Here is a 25,971-nt window from a genome sequence, read left to right on the forward strand (position 1 = left end):
AATGGATGAAAAATGGCTGATAATCCCTTCCCAAATTGAATCCCAGGTGCTGCTTCTATCTTCTGTAGTATAAAAAGGAATAGCATGTGATTGTGCAGGGGATTGTTGGGTAAGGATTAATGGAGAGTAGAAGAGCCACACAACACAATTTTAACATTGACTTTGTCAGTTTTTCTTCGTACTTTAAGCACTACAAACTCTCCACCTTGAACTAAAAGGATGAGACAGACATAACAGCAAAAGAGCTAACCACAATTCTGAAATTCAATCGGACCCAAAAAGAACACATTCTCGGCTTATAAGAGTAGATACATTGATAAAGAAGCAGTGTGGATGATGGATGGGACAGCTAGCAATAACAGGGTCACATATAAACCTTTGCTTTCTTTCTTTAACCCATTCTACAAATATACCTGGGCAATTCCAGTTATTTCAGCTAGTATACATATCTATAGTGCCCTTAGGTTATACAGACTTGATGTGTGTTGGATGCAGTGTGAGGCTGCTTCACTGAATGCAAATGTTAGCGAGAAAAAGATGCATTTTGAGACTGAACTCCAAAGACAGAAAGGAAGAATGGGGACAGATATCTAAATTTCCTCAAGTTGTCTATATTTGTGTGTCAATATTTACATGTAAAAATGGCCATCAATTCTCTTTCTTAACTCTCTCCTATTAGGTTGTTTGCCCATGTTGATGACCCATTCCTGGATGACCCCCTTCCCCGGGAATATGTCTTGTATCTGCGCCCAACAGGCCCCCTTGCACATAAGCTCTCTGAATTTTGGCAGCAGTCACGGATCTCCTGTGGTAAAAACAAGGCACACAATATTTTCCCACACATTACACTGTGCCAGTTCTTTATGGTGAGTGAACAGAATCACGAGTGGCTCAGGGACGGCACAAGGGTGGAGTGGGGTCGGGTGGAATGTAGAGTGTTACTGTTGTGGTTCAATGCGTTGCCTTAAGAAGCTGCATGCAATTCCTTGCTGGGTGATCTGTGACCCAGTACAACAATCACATACAAATAGCATTGCTGAGAGGCTAGGAGAATCTGGGACAGAGTCTTGAGAAATTCAAGAAAACCTAATTTGTGATTAGTGTAATACTCTGCTGTTAGCCAAGAAATGATCTCAATGGGCCAAATAGTCATTTGTTCTCTTTATTAGCTTGTTTAATGCATTTTCTGCCTGCCTACCCACCCACCTGGCATCTGCATTCACAGATATGAATGTTACATTTTTTTTAAAAGAATCTAACCAGTTAAAGGAATACTCTGCCCAAAAAATTATATTTTTGATATCTTACTTATCTCATGTACTTCATAATGTAGGTAGAGAGAAATGTTTAAATTCAGGTTTTCATGCAGAATGGAGATAAAAAAGTATAATACAAGCTGATGGTGACCAACACTGTACAACAGCAAACAATGTAAAAAACATCCATAGAAAAAGGAAAAAATATTATGTTATTATGTCACATGCTCCGCATGTCAGTTATCTGGTCATATACTCAAAACATGCAAAGCACATGCATTTTTTTTCTGAACTATTGTTAAATATACAGTACAGTAACCACTATAACCATTTAAAGGTTAAACTGTTTGTTGATAGTGGGCACTGATCTGACCAACTTGTGGTCTACAGTCCAGAGCTTTAGCCACTATACCTCTTACCACTTATAGTTCCATGTCAGTTGCTTTTATGGTATTCATGTAATCTTGAAGCTAATAGAGTGTTCATGAATACATTTGCTCAACACATTTTTCCATAAGTGTCTTGGACAGCCAAAGCCTAACCTCAGTTGAATCAGCTACAAGACAGGAGCCAACATTTAATGGGACACCAATCCACTGATAGCCCACAATTACAAACTGCATTTAGATACGCCAAGTTGCATGCACATCTTCATCGTGTGGGGAAAAACTAGAGTATAGACAGGAAAGGGCATGAAGATGTAAGGAGTATTTAAAAACTCTAAACAGCTGATTGCTTGGCTGGGATTTGAGCCAGGTTCCAGGAGCTGGTAGGCAGCAGTATTAACATCAGTGCCACACTGGATTGAGCAACATTAGAAAAAAAAAATTAAATTGTGTAGTTCAGGAAGGCCCAATTGAAAGGCCTGAATCATTACTGTGAGAAAACCCCACTGAGTGAGCTGCTTGATGTCAGGTGCCAAGCCTTAAAATAGTTTCTACTGCAGCTAGCTCAGGCGCGGACACAGTTCACAGCTAAAAAGAGGACTTCCTGTGAAGTCAGCTCAGAGACATTCATACAGAAAAAAATATGGTGCAGCTGTTTCTTCTTGATGAGCCACTACACACTGGTTGATCGTTTTGGTCTGCTTGAAGTCTAACTGGGAGTGACTTTTGTTTTTCCAGTCAGTTCCTTCATAAATTGGCTTGTGTGGCTGATATATAGGAACCTAATCTGTGCTTTTCATTTTTTCTGTGCTTAAAATTATGTACTAAACTGGGGGCACCTGGTGATGCAGTGCCTATGGTAGACAATGATGATTGGCTTGTCTACATTGTATATATGAGCTAAATTGCTTATTATGTTCAATATTGTTGACTTAAACAAAACAAATTTTCACTTCAGGAGAACAGAGATAATCAACTGAAATAATTTACTTAGCTTAAACCTGACATTTTAAACAATCTTTCTGTGTGTACTTTGTTTCCCTTAAGATGTTGAGTAAGTCTGAAATCCGTTTGAAATGCTCAGTGAACATAATTATGTTTTTGCTTTTCTGATTTCCCTGTTAAAATGCGCCAAAATAAAATTATAAATTTCTTATAAAGAGTAAATCAGCAAAAGGCTCTGCTAACACAAAGTCTGATTTCAAACACTTTAGAATTAAAAAAAGATGCCCATAAAATACACTATATTAATCAAGAGACTTGTCAGCCATCCACTCGTATTATCTGTATCTATTATCTATATAAGGCCGTCCGTCGCTCCGGTCTCTACATTCCCTTCCTTGCTTTGCCACGCGATACACGTCTCCCAGCTGATAACTACAGCCTTTTTATTTAATCCAAGGCTTCTCCACTGTTTTATTGTTTGTTTATTACGATTATAGTTATTGTGTGGGTATTTTAGACCTACTTTACATTGTTCAGGTACCCATTTCCTTTATCATTCCAACCGTACCCTCATTAACATGTCTATCGAGGTGATCACCATCGATCAAAGAACTGTCACTTACTGAGTGGTTTACATGCCTGGAGATGGAACCTGCCTTTTTCATTCTCTGTGTTACATATTGCACGGCCATATCAGGCTCACTCTTGATATCTGGAGGAACATTGTGTCTTATTTATTGAATGACTGGGGCAGATTCAAGGTGTGGACTGATGATGGTACAGGAGATAATTATACTACACAGGACCACTAAAAGAGTGAAATGCTTATTCCCTTCACCTATGGTTCTGCATGTGAGTTGATGGCTGCTGCTGAATTGTTCGGTTGTCACTGTCAAGTGAACCGAAATGGCCAAATATTTTACAACTTTCGACAACTGCCAATGCCTCTTAAACATCTTAGATTCACAGGTGGCGATTTCAGTAGTGGATACTTTGATGTTTATGGATGTTTAAACTCTCAAAAGCTGGATGTGAAGTTATCGATGAAACCGGTTGTGTGCTTACAACGCTTGACAGATGCTGAATGTCGCTTCAACACAAGTCCTGCAAATACTGTCGTAATTGAAACAAACCATGAAACTGAAACCGATTATGACAGCAGCAATCCAACCTGTGAGATTTGAGACAAGATTACTGTTCACATGGCCTACTGTACGTTGCATGCTCAAGAGTAAGCTCAGCGCACAGCTTGGTCATATTACAACCGGAGGGCCGAACTCAAAATGTGGTATACAAAGAGATCCTTAACAAATAATTATTGATATATTTTCCCTCAGTTTAAAAAAGGTTTAATTTTCTTGTTAATAAAAATTTTAAGACAGAACTTCTCCGCTGCGAATCGCGGGTATTTTCCTAGTGTTAAATATTTTCTTTTTGATATGTTTTGCATTGGATAGACATTTGGACCATTCAGTTGGTATGCAATTCACCCAATATCTGAATATTCCAAAAAATAAGGCATTCATCCATCCATTATCCAACCCGCTATATCCTAACTACAGGGTCACGGGGCTGTGCTGGAGCTAATCCCAGCCAACACAGGGCGCAAGGCAGGAAACAAACCCCGGGCAGGGCACCAGCCCACCACAGAATAAGGCATTCCACTTATTAGAAACATAGGAAATCATTGAGAATCATTGGAGCATGAGGAGACTACACCACAGTGAAAGAACATTTCCTGATGAATGAAACAAATATACATTAATCTGCTTTAGACACCATTCTAGACTCTTGCCTTTTCAAGAGGTGCTTCCACTCTTGCTGCTGAGCCCATCACAGGCCCCGCTATACACTCACTCAGACTAGAGCAATTATGTGCCAATAATTAATTGAAAAACCTGGAAATACACCCAGGCAACATAAGCAGAAAATATTCAATGGATTCAGAAAGTATTCAGACCCCTTCACTTTCTGCATATTTTTATTGTGTTGTAGATTTAATTTTAAATGAATTGAATTAATTTGCCATTTTAGACCATCAGTTTACATTCAATATCCTATAATGGCAAGGTTTCCAGAAAGGATTGACAATTTATTAAAATTGAAAAACTGAAATCTTTCGTTTATATAAGGATTCAGACCCTTTGTTAAGGTCAGTTGTCTCCTGTTTGCTTTTGTTATCCTTGATGTGTCTAGAGCTTGATTTGAGTCCATCTGTGGCAAACTGAATTGACTGGACATTAATAAGAAAGGCACACACCTATGTATATACAGTCCCACAATTCACAGTTCATGCTAGTTCAAAAAACAAGCAATGAACTCAAGGAACTCTCCGTAGATATCCACAAGAAACTAGTTTTGAGTTATAAGTCGGGGCAAGGGTTTACAACCATTTCTTAAGCTTTGAGTGTTTCCAAGAGCACAGTCCTCTCAATAATTGTGAAATGGAAGAAGTTTGGAAGCACCAGGACCCCCCTTAGAATTGGCTATCCGGCCAAACTGAGTAACCAGCAAGATGGGTCTGGGTCAGGGAAGTGACAAAAAACCCAGAGCTTCAGATGTTTTTTGCTGAGATGACAGGACCTGTCAGAAGAACAACCATATCTCACCAGCTTTAATCAGGCACATATAACAGCTTGCTAGTCGTTTGCCAGATGCCATATAAAGGACTCTGACAGCATGGAGAAAGAGATTTTCTGGTCTGGTCTCTGCAATTCCAAGCATTAAGTCTAGCAAAGACCAGGCACTGCTCATCACCTCTCTAACACTATATGGGTGCTTCTCAGTGGCAAGGACAGGGAGACTGGTCAGAATTGAGGGAAGGATGAATACAGCTAAATATACAGAGGTTCTTAAAGAAAATCTGCTCCAGAGTGCATGTGCCCTCATGCTGGGGCACTGGTTCATGATGACTTGAAGCATACAGTCAAGACAAAGCTTTTGTGGCTTCAGGACAACTCTCTGGCTGTCCTTGAGTGGTCCATTCAAAACTCAGACTTAAACTCCATAGTCCGGTGGTTCCCAAAGTGTGAGGGAAATGAAGAGCTGGGAGTATTGCAATAGGATTTCTAAATTAAACAGAAAACAACTTAAAGGTTAAAAAGTTAACTGTTTTAATTTGGATGTCGACCTTTGTTGGCAGGAAGGGTTGAAGATGGATGTCAACTTGGGTGATAATCAGTATAAACGTCGAAAAAAACTTGCTGTTATACTCAAATGACTTGACGTCTAATCCCAGTATGCGCATAAGTAGCGATGAGCAAACAATGGCAAAGATGCAACGGCATCTGCCGAGATCCCAGCTGATAATGGTGCTGAACACGTTTGTGTAGCTGACACGCCTATGGCGACGTCTGCCTGGGAGGACTGCCACTTACGATGACAAAAGGTACAAACCAGATTGTGTCATACTGTGTCCTACACTGCTCCTAGAGTTGGAAATATCTATGGATTTTTCAATCTGTAATGGGAAGTACTTGCACTTCTTAATATTTTCAAGAACTTGTGTTTCAATATCTTCTGCCATATCGCTTATTCTTTTTTGGATCGTATTATTTGAGGGATGTGTGTTTTTGACCTTGTGAGCCCCTTTTTCACCAAACATTATTTACACCATATCAACAGCTGTTGGTAAAATCAGAGTTTTGGCAATTGTATGGTGCTTACTGGCTTTTGCAATGTGAAATGCAGCTCGATAATTTGCTAGTAATGCTTTTTCATTAGTAGTGATTGCCAAGGTAAAATGGCTTTCTCCTTGTGGAGATAGTTTAACTTTCTTTCCAATAATTCCACAGGTTTTGTCTTTTTTGACTGGATGTTTGGTATTTAAATGTTGAAGTAGCTTTGACGGTTTCATACTTTCTTTTGACAACACTTGACAAACTACATACTAGGGTTTATTGGAAACAACAGTAAAACCATATTTGAGCTATTCATCATTGTAAAATCTGTTTTTCTTTTTATTCTTGTCACTGCCAGACATAGAAGGTTCCAGTGATTTTTTAAATGTATCCCTCTTTAACAAAATGGACAGAACTTTTACTTATTGTTGAATATTCGATATTGTACTTGTCACACACTACTATAGCGCATAACTTGGAAATGATGCCTCATCATGCTTTGCTGCTTATATAAATAAGTAAAGCCAAACTGAAATTTCCAGAAGGCTCTATTGCCGTAGAGTAATGATGCAGTGATTTAAAAAAAAATAAAAAATTTGCACACACTTTTTCAAATATGGTGGAAGGTCCAGGAAACACGAAGAACAAAGGCAAATTGTACTATTGAGTAACAGATGGCATCAGTATTTCAATTATTTCATAACTATTTAACTTCCACTCAGCTGCTGTTTGTTTATGAATGGGGTTGAGTACAGTAGTACGGTGTAGGTCACAAACAAAATTCTCACCCAAAAGTGGGTCATACCTTAAAAAAAAGTTTGGAAACCACTGCCAATACCCATTTGTGGAGAGATATGAACATTGCCATTTATATACACTTCCCCTGAACTTTAAAGGAGACTGAGAGAATCTGCCAGAAGGAATGCAATAAAATTCCAAAATCCAAATGTGCTACACATTTAGAGACAACAACATTTATTTATATAGCACATTTTCATACACACAGTAGCTCAAAGTGCTTTACATAATAAAGAATAGAAAAATAAAAGACACAATAAGAAAACAAAATAAGTCAGCATTAATTAACATAGAATAAGTAAGGTCCAATGGCCAGGGGGGACAGAAAAAACAAAAAAAAGGATGGTTGATGAAGAGCTGTGTTGTAATTGTGTTAAAATACAAGATTTGAAAACATCCTTTTTATTCCAGCACTGCATAGGTACATGCAGTATATGGATGATTGAAGTTCTGTACACAATTTGTAGATAGCACAGTTACAGCAGGGACAATGTGGTGATTGCTGCTTCCAAATTCAAATCCACATTCCTCACATTACTCTCCTCCTTCTACTAATATCGGTCTCAGAAAGTAAGGGTGTAATTTATCTGGCTTTCAAGTAATCGATTTAGAGCTCCATAGACCTTTAATTACAGCATATTGAAGCTTATATTACACATTTTCAAAAAAGAGACAAGAGAGTAAATGACAGGTCATGCAGTGGAGCTACTCATTCATCACCATTCACATCAGAACCCAGTCATTAATAACTGTATTGTTTAGCGGAGCTCCTGAATCGTGGACTTGTGATTCCTTTTCGAAAATTGACTATAGCTTCTAAACTAAAAATTGAAAAATACTAATGAGTCAGCTTGAAAATTAATGCACTGTTTTGCACTAATATTAACACACACATCTCATGCTTGTCGGCAAAGCTAAATGTACAATTCTGCATAAGAAGATCAGTTTCAAGTAGAAATTAATATGTGACAGAGCAGCTGCATTGAAACCTTTAATGTACAGTGGTGCTTGAAAGTTTGTGAACCCTTTAGAATTTTCTATATTTCTGCATAAATATGGCCTAAAACATCTTCAGATTTTCACTCAAGTCCTAAAAGTAGATAAAGAGAAACCAGTTAAACAAATGAGACAAAAATATTATACTTGGTCATTTATTTATTAAGGAAAATGATTGAATATTACATATTTGTGAGTGTCAAAAGTATGTGAACCTTTGCTTTCAGTATCTGGTGTAAACCCCCTTTGCAGCAATAACTGCAACTAAACGTTTCCGGTAACTTTTGATCATTCCTGCACACCAGCTTGGAGGAATTTTAGCCCATTCCTCTGTACAGAACAGCTTCAACTCTGGGATGTCGGTGGGTTTCCTCACATGAACTGCTTACTTCAGGTCCTTCCACGACATTTTGATTGGATTAAGTTCAGGACTTTGACTTGGCCATTCCAAAACATTAACTTTATTCTTCTTTAACCATTCTTTGGTAGAACGACTTGTGTGCTTAGGGCCGTTGTCTTGCTGCATGACCCACCTTCTCTTGAGATTCAGTTCATGGACAGATGTCCTGACATTTTCCTTTAGAATTCACTGATATAATTCAGAATTCGTTGTTGCATCAGTGAAGGGAAGCTGTCCTGGCCCAGATGCAGCAAAACAGACCCAAACCATGATATTACCACCACCATGTTTCACAGATGGGATAAGGTTCTTATGCTGGGATGCAGTGTTTTTCTTTTTCCAAACATAATGCTTTTCATTTAAACCAAAAGTTCTATTTTGGTCTCATCCGTCCATAAAACATTCTTCCAATAGCCTTCTGGTTTGTCCATGTGATCTTTAGCAAACTGTAGACGAGCAGCATTTTTTTTTTTTGGAGAGCAGTGGCTTTCTCCTTGCAACCCTGCCATGCACACCGTTGTTGTTCAGTGTTCTCCTGAACATGATGGTGGACTCATGAACATGAACATTAGCCAATGTGAGAGATGCCTTCAGTTGCTTAGAAGTTACCCTGGGGTCCTTTGTGACTCCTTGCTCTTGGAGTGATCTTTGTTGGTCGACCACTCCTGAGGAGGGTAACAATGGTCTTGAATTTCCTCCATTTGTACACAATCTGTCTGACTGTGGATTGGTGGAGTCCAAACTAATTAGAGATGGTTTTGTAAACGTTTCCAGCCTGATGAGCATCAACAACTCTTTTTCTGAGGTCCTCAGAAATCTCCTTTGTTCGTGCCATGATACACTTCCACAAACATGTGTTGTGAAGAGCAGACTTTGATAGATACACTTCCACAAACATGTGTTGTGAAGAGCAGACTTTGATAGATCCTTTTAGGACTGTGAAAATCTTTAAATAACACAGGGTGCGGCACCCGGGCACAGACAGGCGGACATGTTGTTTAAAATCACCACACGTTCACACCTGATTGTCATCCTTTCATTGATTGAAAACACCTGACTGTTCCCGGCAATTTCACCTTCAAACTAACTGCTAATCCTAGAGGTTCACATACTTTTGCCCTCCTGGCGTCCCGCGGGTCATGGCCCCTGGCATCCCTGACAGTGCCCCACAGCCAGCAAAGACCACTTTCGTGGGTAAGAGCGACCCGTCCCGAGGGCAGCAGAGCCCAAGCGGGTCCCACTCGAGGATAGCACATCCCTGCGCCTCGCAAGGTTGTGCTCCCCTTTACCGGCACCCGGGGCCTCCTCGGTAGGCACCCCCTCCGGGACCTATGGTTCCCCGTTGGCTCCTCCAGCTGTGGCGCACCTGCGCACCGGCAGAGATATTCTGCAGGCGGCCCGACATCAGAGGGCTTTCCATCCGAAGGGTTCCTTCAACTTCGCCGGGGTCCGTCCCTACATGCCAAAGCACCCAGCTTCGTGCCGCACGGGCAGCGTTCCCCTCAACGGCACCCGGCACTTGCCTGATCGGCACCCTCTCCGCGGCTTCCGTGTCCCTCTCGATAGTGGATTGCTCTCTCACCGCCCGGCCTTTCCCTCTGCTCCCTCAGAGGCGGCCAGCCGTCTGCGTGCACCCAGCAACGCGTCTCACTGTATTGGAGGCGGCACCCAGCCGCAATCTCCCTTCTTTGGGCGCCTTGGCGATATGCGACTCCGTATTAACAACACGAGCCCCTTTCCGTCTGCGTCCGCAACATATCGGAGGAATCACCCAGCCTCTTATTCCTCCGTTCACTCTGGGACGCCATGATATGGAAAGCGCCTCTTTCCGTCTCATGCGTCCCTATAGTGCGGCGCAAGACCGCAGCCGACTGACAGCCAGCGGCGCCTCAAGTCACAGCCTTTTCATCCCGCATGCTGTAATACTCACCGTCTCCGCCGTACCTCTCCGGCTGGAGATTCCAGCGTCGCGCCCGTCCGTTGTCGTCGAAGCGTTTGCAGCGCCGCGGCGCCTTTCCAGTCAGCCGGAGAACGCGTAGCATCTGTAAGACACGCTGCTCCACGGGCTGAAGGGCGCCTCCAGCTCCGCCAGAGCAGCCGGCAAAGACATACCTGTCTGTCAGCCTCCGGCGCCGGCCACTTCCTGTGGGCCTTTCCTCCGGCCCAATCGGGTCTCCCCTGCCCGTGATGGACATTCCTTGGTCCGCCTCTCTGCAGTCATCGGCGGGCACACAAGACACACCGTCCAATGGCGTGCCTGTCAGGGGAGGGACTTCTGGTCCGCCATCTTGGCTCCCCTTCTGCGGCGGCGGCGTGCTTGCCGGCAGCCTTGTTGTTACCTTTTGCAGCGACCTTGCCGCTGTGCTGCCGGGCCCGCAGACCAGCATGCCTGCCAAATCCGGGAAGTCTGTCTGCAATAAAGAAAACACGCCCGGCCCCATGGGCGGCTGCGCTAGGCAGGGAACTCACCTCCCGGACTCGTCAAACCGAGGACACCTCCTCGGCGTGGCCTTTCTTGGCGCCATGCCGTTATGGAGACCGCTGCAGAATCAGGGAATATTCCTGCGGACCCCTGGCGGTCCGTGGGGTTCCTTTAAAGCCCCGATGCGTGGGTGGGTCCCCTGCTGCGCGGGCCGTCCACAACAAATTTGTTATATACAGGTCTCCGCCTTGAAACAGGCGTCCTGCCGACACAGATGTGAGCGGCACCGGGCACAGACAGGCGGACATGTTGTTTAAAATCACCACACGTTTATTTAATACAATATTTACAACTAATTATGGTCACAAAGACCCAGTCCAATGGTCACACAGACCCTAATCACGTGCACAAACCCCAAATCCAAAGTCCTGGCCACAATGCCTTTCTTGGGCCGCCTCCACTCTCCACTGCCGTCCTCCTTCCACCCGACTCCAGCCCGAATGAATGGAGGCGGCCCTTTATGGAGGACCGGATGAGCCCCAGGTGTTCCCGGCAATCTTCTGGCCACGCCCAAGTGTGGCGGAAGTGCCGGCTGTCCTCCCGGCTGCTCTCCGGGCGCCGTCATAAATCTTCCCCAGCACTTCCTGGTGTGGCGGGAGTGCTGGGGAAACAAGTCCCAAGGCATTGGGGCCTCCTGGCGGTGACCACGGGCTCCCTACAGGGAAGGGCTTCCATGCCCTTGACCCGTGGCCCCAAAGCAACCGGAAGGCAAACCCCACGTGTAACCCTCTTCCGGTCCCTCCTGGCGTCCCGGCCGGGTCATGGCCCCTGGCATCCCTGACAATGTATAGTGTCTTAATAAAGTAAAAAACACAGTTGAGAGTTTGGGGTCCTGTGGATGTGTTTATTGGTGTCATTCTTATGGCATTTTGAAAGAGTGGTTTATCTTGGACACTACCATTTTATATTTGCTCTTGTGGCCTCAGCAGTGACACATGTCAGACAGCATAGGTTTCTGCCAGTAGATGTTTAACCAGCTGACTACAATGACATGCAACTTATTTATGTACAATTCAATTTACCAGGGATTTTTTTTTTTTCTCTGGCAGAATTTTAACAATTAATTACAGTACTCTGTATTGATAACATGTAATCCAGCTATAGTAATTTCCAAAATCATCAGTGGTTTAAAGAATACATATGTAGCAAACACTATAAAAGTAAACAACCCATTGGCATTGACAACACAACCTGGATTGATGGAGGAGCAAAAGCTTTAGATTTGTCAAAAATTTCGATATCCTGTTTTTGACGGATCTTGAAATTTTAGGGTACCCTGATACTGAAAACATTGATATCTTGGTGATGGGTGTGTGTCTGTGTGTCACAGTTTCTTGAGGATGGTCTACAGCTAAAATGGCTGGGCACAAAAATACCAAACTCAAAACCTAAGCCTGTTATGAAATAACAATGTGCTGATTAGTTTTTGAGCCAAATCATGCAAGCGAAAGAGGCACTTTAGAGGAACCCTCAAATACCGTATTTCTGTAATTAATTATGAATTCTTCTCGTCAATTGCTGTAATGACCTATTTTATGATAAGAAAGATGAGCGTCAGAAGGGTTAATAATTACTGAAATGTTATAGAATAGTTTGGATAGCTAGATAGATACTTTATTAATCCCAAGGGGAAATTCACATAATAATAAATGGATAACTTGGTTCCTTGGGCACAAAGCGTACTGATGCTAACCTCTGAATTTTTTTAATCTTCTTTTACTGTCAATGTGGGCAAATATTCCAAATATCTTACAGCTAGAAGTTCTTAACCCTAGAACGATAGTAAATGTAAAAGTAAGTTTACCAAGGTTTATTTGCTCGATTTCTACAGATTTCTACATGACTTGGAATTTGTTTCCAAGGCTTTCCAAGTCAGCAGTGCACATGGCATCATTATTTGTTAGCACATACTGTATACCTGAAAGCAGGTCTTCTCACATGTTAAAATTTGTAAAAGCAAGCAGAGAAATGCATTAACAGATAAAGATCTTTGTAATTATTTAATTGTTGAGACGTCCAGCATCTCAGTTTATATTAACGGTTTGTTTAGAAGCGAGCAGCTTTATGTTCATGACCAGAACAATGTCATAGCAAAATCCCTTTGCTTTAAAATTACTCTCTTACTGGTGTTTGAGCATTGCTTTTACTAGTTTTATAGTAAAACATTTTATTAATAAAACATTCCTTGAAGCGTGTATTTTTAAATTTAATGTTTACATTAATATGTGTGTAAGATTGCCTCAGGTCATAGGCACACCTAGACTTAATGTGGCCTACTGTATGGGTCATTATTGACCATTCCCACCTAACTACCCAAAATGTTTACCTGTTCTTACATAGACATTGTCTGACATCATCACACCACCTGTACATAAGGTGGAGGTGCACAGTATTCCTGCAACTTATTCAAAGCATTTTTATCATGGTTTATAATTTTTATCATTATGCTGTTGACATCACAGTGAAGCTATTTTGGAACGATTTTTCTTTGTGAGAGCTGCAGTTTTTTTTAGCAATTACAGCATGGCTGCAGCCATGTTGTTTACAGTTATACACCATATTACATAACACTTACATATAATGGCAGTTCACTGCACCTGCTATCTGAGCATTTTCAAAAACAATGTTAACTAGAATTAGTTACGGGAATGGAAAATTTGGAAACTTTGGCTATGAGTTTGGTTAGTTTTTTGGGTTTTGACAATTGAATTAGTTTCATCCTTTCTTGTTTTCCTAACATCTGCTTGCTTTATGATTTACATTTTGATTTTCTCCCACCATTGTCTGTTTATTTTTGCTATTTTAATGTTTTGACATCATAACTATACTCTGTATCCATGCTCTAGGGTTCAGTATAAAATAATTCTGTTCTTCCGGGGATAGATAAGGGCAGTTAAAATAAGTTTTTACTGTTTTGGCAGTGTATCTCATAATTACAACTTTGGTGTTCGCTTTTGGTTTTGACAAAGTTTGAACTTTATCTCCTGGTTCACCTACTCAGCATATTCCTTGACTAAGATTTTTCCAGCTCTTTTTCTAATCTCCTAGTTGAATTCTCTAACTTGCTTCCTCGGGGCATTCTCAGTCCACTTAGTGTCCATGACAGTTGTAAGGTGGTATAGGATTAATAAAAGAACAGTTATGTACAGATTGTGACCCTAGTAAGCTGGACATTAAAGAAAAGTGGACAGGACTCCATTTACCAGCACACAAGCTGTGTATAAGAGCCATTTGACTTTCTTGTATAAGATGGCATAAATAAGAAACCCTAGACTACAATATCCACTCTTTCTTTTAATCTAGTTTATGCAAATGGTATAAAGGTGAGAACTCAATTTTTCAGGACACACAGTACCATGTTTTGAATTTCACTATCATGAATAACATTCCTAAAAAGATATCTGGGATGGGGTGTCTGGGAAAATGTCATTCAGTATGAAGGAGTGTGTGTTTCTGGCCTTCCATGGACTAGTGCCTTGTCCAACATTGGTTCCATTGGTTTTCCGAACTGAACTGGAATCCTGCCTTGGATTGAGGGGATTTAATGCTAGGTGTTTTTATGTAATTTATGTAATTGGCTATGTATGAGGGAGTGGGGGTCTGTTCTTCACCTTTTGATGAACTAGCACCCTGTTAATGGTAAGTGACCAAAAGATAACAAGTACAACAACAACATTTATTTCTATAGCACATTTTCATACAAAGAATGTAGCTCAAAGTTCATTACACAATGTCAAAGAAATAGTTAAAGAAACTTCAAATAAGATTAGGTAAAAATAATAATGAATATCAAATCCATTATCCAACCGCTAAATCCAAACTACAGGGTCATGGGGGTCTGCTGGAGCCAATCCCAGCCAACACAGGGCGCAAGGCAGGAAACAAAACCCGGGCAGGGCGCCAGCCCACCTCAGATAATAATGAATATGTAACAAAGAAAAAGATAACATAAAAATAAATAAATCCATACAATCTTATAAAACATAGATATATAATTAGTAGAAGAGTAGCATCCTTATATGCAATATCATATTTTAAGTCTCTAAAGATGAGTCTCGTGGTAGAGTCAGATGACCAGGAGGACAGAAAAAACAAACAGAAAAACCCCTCTCCAGTTAAGCTGAGAAAAACAAACAAAATCTGCAGGGGTTCCAAGGTCAAAAGGCCACCTACTACCCACTGGACTTTCTACCTAAGATAAATGTGCTTAAATCATTCCTCATTGTTTCCAGGCTCCGTCTGAGAGGATTCGATGCAGTTGGCCTGGTGTTCTCATTATTCAAGCTAAAGTCTAAACCAAAAATCAGTCTTAAAACTTTTATCAAAACCAAAAATCATTATTGTAATCATTATTGTAAATCAAAGCCCTAATTCTTTTTAACTGAAGATCCTAAATTAAAAATCACTTTCGAAAATGTAGAGGTTTATTCACAAGCTCAGATGACCTCGTAATGCACAGGGTGACATTTATATTGGTGGGTCAGTGATATCATGTCCTGTGTACTTCAATAGTATCACACTAATTAAAATGGAATTGATCAATAAGAGCAAAAATGGCAATAAAATAAACTGTGAAATAATTATACTATTTTATAGTAGTATTTGTAATACATTTTTGAACAATAAAAATAAATTTGACATATATCAAAACACCTACGAAGCGGAAAAAAGGTGCAAAATAAAGTCAGTAAGCAGTTGAAAAGGAGTCCAGCTCAGCTTGTGACTTTGCATCCTATAACTCTACACTGGTGAAGCAAGTTAAGGAACTCTTATAATAATAATAATAATAATAATAATAATTATTATTATTATTAATTGGCCACTCTGAAGTGCAAGGTGTTTTCTTTAATCATATTTTTTAATCACAATGTACAAAAAGCAAATGTTTGCTCTTTTTTTACTTAGCAAATGTTTGCACTTTTTTACTTTTTCTCAATTGTTCTGCAGTGTTATTTAAGCAAGAGGTTCCATGAAAAGGATCCTATGTAGACTGCTTGTAGATTCCATATTATGATTATTACAGTGCAAATTTCATGGCCAATGCAGGTCTTTAACATTCTTCATTATGACTCTGAAGAGAAAAGAGGTATACATATTTTTCATTTTATTCATTTTTTTCATAAGAGGTGTAAAACAATGAGTGCATTTATCTCCAGTCTTTGTTTGCATTTCATGTTGAAGTGAAACCAAGATTTCCTGTCATCAGAGAGTTTCTGTTGTCATACCGTGAGGTGTGTGGATGTGTTGTGTGGTTTTCATCTAATTCTTGATAGTATGTAAAGTATTGCGCCAATTCAAGCATTTTCTGAATCTGCTTGATCAAATTTTAGGATCGTAGACAGCTGAGACAGTTCTGGTAGCATCAAACACAAGGCAAGGAGCAACCCTGAAGGGTGCCAGTCCATCTTGAAGCATGTTAGAATTTCCAGTCAACTCCACACAGTAACCCTGACAGGACCTTTATTTAGGCTGCAGGAGTAGTGAGGCAGTAATTCTAAATATGTTTATTGGCCTGTTTTAAATTAGTTAAAAACATTACAGATTGATTCATAATTACTTTTCCCATTCCATAGATAGATAGATCAACTGCTTTTCTTCCCTGATTTGATTTCTTGACAGTTAGTTTTCATTGTCTTTCAGGTGTTTTTCCCAAGCCTTTGGATACTGCCAAAAATGTAAGAAAAGCATAGGCTTCTGTTTTTGCTAGGCAAAGACATGCTGGGCATGCTGTTTAGACCTAACACTAACAGGCAGAGTGGAGTAAACTCTACCAGCATTTATGAGTGAGCTGACAGCAAGGGCTACCAGAAAGCTGCCGCTTATAATAAATTCAGCATTTTTGGAGTAACTTTGTAAACAGTCAGGCAGGTTAGAATTGAGAGGTGAGTGGTAGGCTTACAAAACTGAAAAAGAGCATGATTCTCATAACTTCGGATACGAGAGATACCAATTTAGATAACCCTATGCAGGAAAGATTTTTTTTGTTGTTGTTTCTTGTGGCTTTGGTGCTTTGGTGTATGATGTAAATCTTCTCTGTTCCTGGAAATTTAGAGACGCCAATCAGCTTAAAAGTATCTTTTACAATTGGGGGAAACTTAGACTTGTTGGAAAAAACTAGCATGAAATGTTTAGAAAAAGTACAAATTCTTCTCAGAATGCTTTTCAGCATTTCATCAAAATGAGCACACAGAGTGCTGAGCCCCCTCATTTAATGGGCAGCAGGCTAGGCAGTGCAGAGCAGATCTACCTTTTATTATTAACAGTACAGAGGACCTGGTGAATTCCCAGGTGCACTGACCCCATCTGAGATGTTTAGTCCCTTCAGATTTGCCAGTGTGCAATTCTTGGTACCCCGCCAGACTAGACCCTCATCACTAGACCCTTAAACTATCTTAAATGACTGCTTTTGATTTTTAGGAGCAGTATCTGTGCACTATTTAATGACCAGTCACCTTGAATATTAACAGAAATCAAGCAACATATGGAAAGTGATTGTATTATTTTGCAAAACAAAAAAAGGGTTTAAACACAAATAAATAAAAGCAAAACAAGATCTTCTGTGTCAACTTGTTATATGTTGAATAAACATGCCAGTAAAATGCCACTGTAACTTCTGCCAAACATAACCACTTTTTATTTAGTGTAACCCCAACAGCTTCATGTTTAACATTTACCTTAACTTTCCTCTCAATTCTTGACTTGATTTGACTCTAGCAGTGACCATCATTTAAACCCCATCCTATCCTATGGTCAGATAATCTGCTGCAAACATCAGTAGCAATGTGCTCTCTGGTGGGCCTCCTAAACAACACCCCCATGGTTCTACTGTTATGAATCATGCGAGAATATAAGAAGTCTACCAAACAAGAGGAGACCATTCAGTCCTTCTATATCTCATTCAAATCTTTTTGAAACTGGTCTAGATTTCTGCTTCAGTCACACGACTCTGTAGTTTATTTGTCTTAAATGCAATTCCCCTTAATTTCCACCAGAGTCCTTTAGTATGCTGCTCTTTGTAATGAGCACTATGCTCTCGCCTAATTCAGACCTTTTATTTCCCTGTGTTTCACTCCTGCAGGTCTTCTGCTGATTCCCTTTCCCATTACTTCTGAGATAAGGCTGTGCTGTTTTGCATTATTGTCTGATTCATTAATTTTGTCACAATGATCACAATGATAAAAGTGTAGTGACCAGTTGTATTACTCATCTTAGCTTTTCATGCCTGTGCAGGGATGACAAAAAACTAAAATGACTTTTTTAAACTTAAATGACTTTTGAGCGCAATAAAAAAATTAACTAAGTTTCCACAGGTTTATGATTTTCAGTTGATTTTACTTTCTGAAGTTGTGCACTAGTCTGCTAGCTTTACTTATGGGAATTAATCATTTATCCAGTGTGTCAACATATTATTGATTCATTTGGAGAGGTTTCCTTTCCAGAGTCACATCCCTCTCTTTGCAGTAATTTGAATGTTTCTGCTGAAGGACCTGCATCAGGCTACTGTAGTGAAGGTGATGCCACCCTCCAACAATTACATACATAAATGTGTCAACGGCTATGTAAATTGTGTACAATTCTTAATCATCACTTTTTCTGCTATCTTTATTCAGAACTAAAGCTTATTTGCATTTTAATGCTTTTATCTAAGGATTTTATTAGAGTTAAAAATGACAGGAAGAGTGGATATTCTTTTAACTATTAGAAGAAGCAGTACTTTGCAGCTGAATCAAACTACAAAAAAGTTTTATATGGCTTTACAATAGTAAGTGAAAAGCGAGAGAACAATTATTTACAATTTTTTTTTTTTTTAACTGTAGATATGATAAAGTACTATTTCCAGATGGTCAGAACGGACATGAGGAAAATTTCCAACCAGTAAGGAAACTGGAGAAAATAAAGCTCTTGGTCAAAAAAACCACATAGCCACTTTCGGACATTCTAATAAAAATAAATATACAGTCAATATATCAACAATCATTGATTACAGCACTTTGTTCAAAGTAATGATTAATAACTACTCTGTAAAATGCAACAAATACGTTGCACTGTATGATAAAAGCCAGTCACTACTCCTGAACGGTGAAGGGAAGAAAGAATTATGAAAAAGTCGAAAAATAGATGGGCTTTTATAGCATTTGTGAAGTGTTCAGCTGTACAAGCTTTGTGTACATTTAATGGTAAAGTATTCCACCTTTTCTGTTATGCTTCTCTCCGGGAAAATTGAGCAAACAGATATTAGAGGATCTAAGATTAATATTAAGAAGGTAATGATAACAGACACTCCAACATTTAGGAAAATGCTAAATTGTTCAGGGTCTTATCTCAATATACTGTATATAAAATCAGTCTGTCTGTCTGTATGTCTGTCTACTTTTCACGAGAGAACTACTTAACTTATTTAGATCAGGTTTTTTTCTAAATTTGCTTGAACATTCTGGTTGATTTTGCAACTTCTCTCATTGTGTTAAAGTATTATAGTTCAGTTGCGGCACCGATTTATTCATGCAAATCGGAGAGACAGGCTGTGGGCCGAGGAAAGGGGGAGGCAGCACTTCAGGAGTAGGGACCGGGGCGGTGGCATCCTTACTCACGTACCAGCCTTCATTCGAGTCGCTGTACCTCTCACAACACGTTGGAGTGTGCCTTGCCTCCGCTTAGCTAGCGATCCCTGTTTGTTCAGCAGAGCTTATCATCTACAGGTTGTTAAAGAGTAACGTTTGATGTTTTTGAGAGAGAGATCACAGCCACGTGTGTTTTAGAGTGTATCAGCTCATTGGCACAGATATCACAGCCTCAAGCTCTTCTCCCCACGCGGGGGGCGCTCTGTCCCATCAGATCTAAACACGATCAGATACAGTTCCAATGTTTGACATTGGAGCGTATATACCTTCCGCTTGGCCAGAGATACCTTGACAACTTTTTACATTTTTGGCAACGAGATCACAGCTACATTCTCGACCCTGATAGCAAAACCAAAAATATTGTATTTCAAGAGGCCCTCGAATATGAAAGCTGTCAATATAAATTCTTCTCAATACAAATTATTAAATTTTTTAAATTTTTTGTATTGATTTTTTAAATTTCTCCTGTTTCACTACAATGCGGGCAGGGCCGCAGGGGACAGCTAGTATACAATTAAAAGTACTTTAAAATTAATCATAAAGGACACAAGCAGCCATGTAATGATACCAGCATGATATGCTAAGATTGTTTTCTAGTTAAGGCTCTTGTTGCTACAGCTAGTAAGAGAAGCACTAATGGCAGTGTGCAGATTCTTTGTGTTATTTGACTTACTTGATCAGCATGGATAAATGCAACATTAGCAAGCCAGTGTTAAATGTTAAATGCTATAAGAGCCTGGTGATTTAGTTAAATAAGTGTGGAGGTTATCTTTTCTGTCTGCCCAGCCCATTTAACACACACAGATTTATTCACAAATAATTTACCAGGAAAAGCTATGAGTGAATTTGACTCATAATGTTAGGAAAGTTGATCCAATGCTGCTGCAAAATTTAACCTGGCAATGTTTCGAGATTTATATGTAAAAGGGGAAGCAGCTTTCTCTTACTATGTGTATGTGGATATTTTATTAGCCTGGTCAATAACTGAATGGTAATCCCTGCAAAATGGCATAGAATGCCTACAGTCTTCAGTTGTTTTTGACAAATTTTGCATGTCTTAAATGACTCACAGGACTTGTTAAAAAATGCACTGAGCCTATTCTCAGTATTCAACAACCCATTTTTATAGCAGTAACATTACAAGCAGTAGTTGGCGGAGTGCAAAAGTCATTTAGTATAATAAGAAATGTGAAAGCTTTACTGAGGACAAAATGTTAGATGCATGTTTTTCTGGGCATTCATGATGCATGTTCACTGAACTAAGGTTCTTTAATGTAAGAATGAAGTGTCAGTTATTAATAAGTTTGCATAAAATGAGTGGCAAGTACAACTGCTATTCAAGTAACAGTGATATAAATCTCAGGTAATAGCCTGTTCCACTCAACCTAACAGTCTTGGAATTTATCAGTTTATCGGTACATAATATCACTAACTGACATGATCATTATTAAAAAAAAAAAAAAGAAATCAAATTGAAGAATCAAGTAATTAAATATTATTTGGGGATTGTTTGCTAATATTTATGTTTAATATCAACCAAATATACTGCTTAAGTTTTAGTTTTATTGGTCTTAATGAGTGTTCCTTGATTTTATGGTTGCCCTTGCAATATATCCTTCAGATCCTCATGAAAATTGATGTTTTTAATCTTTTTCTTTTAATAGAATCTTTCTTAGTTAGCACCATCAAAATTATTTCATTATTACAAAGTGCTCAACAAAACAATATTGAAAACATTATAATCAATAATGACATTATTATCCATTTGTTGTTTAGCATAGAACATTTCTTAGTGCAAAAAGTCAGACATAATTCTGCAGCCATCAATCCAATTCCTGAACTTACTTTTTCCCCTACAGGATCAAAGGCAGCAGTGAACTATCCTGGCAGCATTGACATTACAGGGCACATTCATTAGTTCATATCCAGCCAGCGACTAGTTTGAATTACCTTTATATCACTAAGTGCAAAACCAGTTCTGTTAAATTAAAAATTAATCTGGCTGTGTGACTTCCTGCATAGGGTGAGCCTGCAGAGTGAGAACGGCACACCATGAATTGACCGTGTTATGTTCAAACCTTCATCTGTTTTTTCCCTTTTATGTTTCTAATGTGTGACAGTTTTATTGTTTCTGTCTTTATATTTAACCTACACAACAGCACATGAAGAAATATTTTCTCTTATGTAATTCTGCTAATGCAGACAACAAGGAATACCAATGTGTATTTATGCATGTGTGCATCTTATGTAATCTACTGTATACAGCACCATTTAGTGCTGTACTGTGGCATGCATGGATGGGAAACTTTTTATTCTGCAAAAAGCAAATCTAAAAAGATGACCAAGGATCTCCGTTTTTAAATGGTCACTTTAATTGGTAAGTTTGAAAGAGACAATTGAAAAAATCTTGATGGGGTAGCATAAACAGGGAGACAATAAAAAGGTAAATAAAACAGAATAGACCTCATTTAATAATGAGTATTTGATTGAGATACCCTTTTTGTACTAACAGATGTGGCAATAATAAAAGATTTATCAATTTTCTGAATAATAACTAAAATACTACAATATATATCTGAATTTGCAGACTAGGTAGAATCAATCACTTGTATTAAACAAGTTCAAATAAAAGCAGTCACTGATTATCCTCATGTGGCCTCCAAGAATTGTTTAGATTGGCTGCTGTTTGAGGTTATGGTTTGAAACAGATCCTTGAAAGTATGTTTTTGTTCTGCAGTGTGCCGACGGCAAAGTGGATGCCCTATGTGATGCCCTGCACAGTGTCGTAATCAAGTGGCGCAGCAAGTTCCCTGTCCCTCTGCCTCTGGAACTTTATACGTCCTCCAACTTTATTGGGCTCTTTGTTGAGGAGCAGTGTGCTGAGGAGCTCAAAAAGTTTGCTGCTGACTTTGCCTCAGAAGCTGCCTGCAAAGCAGGTAGGTGCATGATGGGACAGGGACATGATTTCACTGCATTGTTTGGAAACAGGTTTCAATTGCAGAATTTACTTGCAGGATTGTGTATTTCTGTTATTCTCATCAGCAGTCTTAATTTGTGAATGTGGTCCTACATTGACCATCGTATTGATGGATAATAGTTAGGTGCCATACCAGAGTTTCTGCAAACATGCAAATGTTATTTTCTTGCATTAAGGAAGCATATGTTGAGCTTCCATATTTCTGTGAAATATCAGAGCAACTGACAAAATTGTAACAGTGTTTTTGAAGTAATGGAATTACATGTCATCCATCCATTTTCAATTCCATGTAATTCAAATCAGTGCAGTGGAGAATGAAGCCTGCTCTAATAGGACTCATAGGCAAGAATCAACAACAGGCATAGCATCCATCTATGAAAGAGCACATTCATGCACATACTTTTGGAACAATCAGTAAGCTCAACATGCATATTTTTAAGATATTGGAGGAAAACAGATTAGCCATAGAATCACTATGTAAACATTGGGAGCACATACAATGGAAATTACAGACTGCAATATTTAGTCACTTTTATATGTGTATTTGTGTCTGGTTTCAAACCCAGGTCTCTGTAGCTCAAAGCTAGCAACACTAACCACAGTACTACTGTGCCATTTATATAACAATAATAGTTACTACTATTTTGAGCAAAACTTGTTTTTTGATGGTTGTATTTTTTTGGTACTAAAAATGAAACAAAAATCAGGTGGTGGAATAATTAACCACAGGTAATGGATAAAAGATTAGCATAAAAACAGGGAACGTTTGTACTTGAAATAATCATACAACCCACGTGAATGTTCTTCAGTATTAGTTCCTTTATAGAACAAGTACACTTTGCAAGTGAAATTGCTATATCCAAGAATGTAATTTCCATTATATATGTGGGGGCCATGTCCCTGGCAATTACTGAAAAAATGTTCTTTTACCATGCTTTACAAAGCATACTAAATAGTAACAAAGCACAAACTATGCCAGATCTTGGTTTTGTTTTATAGTCACAGTCATATTCACTCCTTATCCTCACTAGTAAACACAATTTGTGTAGCATGATGGAAATCAAGAGCTGTACCTTGTTAAAATTAGCTTACAAGTACAGTATGTCTGCTTTTTTAACAAGGTTTTGAAGCTTAGAGATAGCTGCAATCCTTTTTTTTTTATAATACAGCCATGATCACTGGTTTATTTCCAAACAGAGGACATAGACAGGACCTGATCCAGAATGCTTTTTCAAATTTAGGCACCATCTGTGTAGACTTTGCTTATTCTGTCAATTCCTGCATAGATTTTTTTTTTTCTCCAAGCAGTCCAGTTTTCTCCCAAATCCCACATTAATACTTTTTAGGTTATTTGTTGGCTGTAAATTGGCACAGTAAGAATCAGCGTAGAGGAACAGAAATAGAACATGGATAGGGAGGGATGGGAACTCCCGTGACCACTCAGATGAGGCGTGCGATGTTTGAAGGCTTTGTAATGATGCCGTTTTAGTGTGACATGAGGCTGTAGAAGTGTCTCCCACATAATAGAAACTAGAAGTTACATTAATAGCTGAAATGATGAATATACTGAAAAAACAAGTTTAAAATCAGAAAAGCTAAAACAATATATAATGAAAATCATTTAAACAAGGAAAAAATAAAAAAAAGTCCATTGGGCCATTTCTGTCTACACCAATTGAGAATCTTCTGCTGTCTCTGCAACACCCATTTCTGATACAGCAGTTAGTTGATTTTCATGGTTTATTTGGTTTTGTCTTCCCCCAAGTCTTCTAACTACCTGTTTTTTATTTTCAGATGTCCATGTGGAACCACATAAGAAACAACTCCATGTCACCCTGGCATACCACTTCCAAGCTAACCATCTGGGTACACTGGAGAAACTGGCCAAAACTATTGATATCAAGTTGGGCTGTGATTGGGTGGCTGCTCTTTTCTCTAGGGACATCCGTTTTGCGAATCATGAGGTAGTATCAATGTTATTTGCTTTAAACCTCCAACAAAATCCTCCATCCCCTCCCTCAATACAAAATTTGGCTACCTGCTATCTAACTTTAACAATATTTAGTTGCCTGAAGTCAAAAGTCTTCATCATGTCTGCTCAAGGTGCTGCTACAGTAAACTGGATATGATTATACCTAGAGGATTTCACCTGTCCACTATTTTATCTTGAACTGAGCTCTCCTTGTACTGTATATTCCATTGTCTATCAATTATTGCTTCTCAGTTATTAAAGTCCTCTTTTTTGTAGTCCTCAGTTATGTAGATTGTAGTCCACAGTTTTGTAGCTTGTTCAGTTATATGTAGGTTTTACCCCACTTACTTACGACAGCACTAATTTTGTTATAAGAATCCATCCACTTGATGCTTTATGACATCATTTATAAAAATGTGTGAAAGATAGAGACAAAAGAATGTTTGTCCCCAAGGGGAGAATTTGGCCTTTTATAGAAGCTCTTTAAATTCATAAATACATAAATAGATGCATATATATATATATATATATATATATATATATATATATATATATATATATATATATATATATATATATATATATATATGTATATATATATATATATATATGTATATATATATATATATATATATATATATATGTATATGTATATATATGTGTATATATATATATATGTGTATATATATATGTGTATATATATATATATGTACATGCACACACTATGGTCTGAACACACATCAGAATAACTATAAAGGAAGAAAATTTAAAAAGAAAGAAAACTTCTCACTTGGCAGTCACATCCATAGTGATGCATTATGCAGGGATATAAAGTAGCCCCCATAGTATTTCCTGACACTCTTCTGCTGAATGATTCGTTGGCAGAAAGTCTTCAGTGATAGTGTGTCATGGAGAGGATGTGTAACATTGTTCATAATGGCACTCAGTTTTGTTTTAATTCTCTCCTTTGCTACTACTTCAAGGGGTCCAGAGTGTGTCCCATAACTGAGCCTGCCCTTTTAATTAGCTTGTGAAATCTGTGGGTCCCTCTTTAAGTGATATTACCAGACCAGCACACCACAGTGTAGAAAATCACTTTGGCTATCACAGAGTTATAGAAGATATGAAGAATGTCACTACCCACATTAAAGGAACACAGTCTCCTAAGAACAAAAGACTCTGCTCTGTTCTTTCCTTTATAGGTCATCTGTTTTATGAGACCAGTCCAACCTCTCATTGAATTTGAACCCCCCAAGTGCTTGTAGCAGTGCACCACCTCTACATGTACTCCCTGAATAGTGACCGGACATACAGTCTCTTTGGTGCAGTGAAAGTCTATAACCATTTCTTTGTTTTTCCCTATGTTAAGATGCAGAAAGTTCTCTTTGCACCAAGAAACAAAGTTCTCCAATACTCTTGTCTCATCCCCCTTAGAGATACACCCCAACAGGGCAGAATCACCTGGGAATTTCTACAAGTAACATGAGTTGGTGTTATATTTATAGTTTTAGACATACA

General features: G+C 38.9%; 1 protein-coding gene across 1 annotated transcript in view; it reads left to right on the forward strand.

Moving 5' to 3' along the window:
• Positions 1–25,971, forward strand: part of LOC120535830 (ubiquitin-associated and SH3 domain-containing protein B-like) — a 218,373-nt gene that overhangs the window by 149,111 nt on the left and 43,291 nt on the right. The window contains exons 3-5 of the mRNA XM_039763934.1: positions 680–866; positions 22,242–22,440; positions 24,276–24,445. Coding sequence (XP_039619868.1) covers positions 680–866; positions 22,242–22,440; positions 24,276–24,445 — 556 coding nt within the window. The remainder of the gene's footprint in view (positions 1–679; positions 867–22,241; positions 22,441–24,275; positions 24,446–25,971) is intronic.

The sequence above is a fragment of the Polypterus senegalus genome, chromosome 9 (genome assembly GCF_016835505.1).
Source record: "Polypterus senegalus isolate Bchr_013 chromosome 9, ASM1683550v1, whole genome shotgun sequence".
NCBI classification, from domain to species: Eukaryota; Metazoa; Chordata; class Cladistia; order Polypteriformes; family Polypteridae; genus Polypterus; species Polypterus senegalus.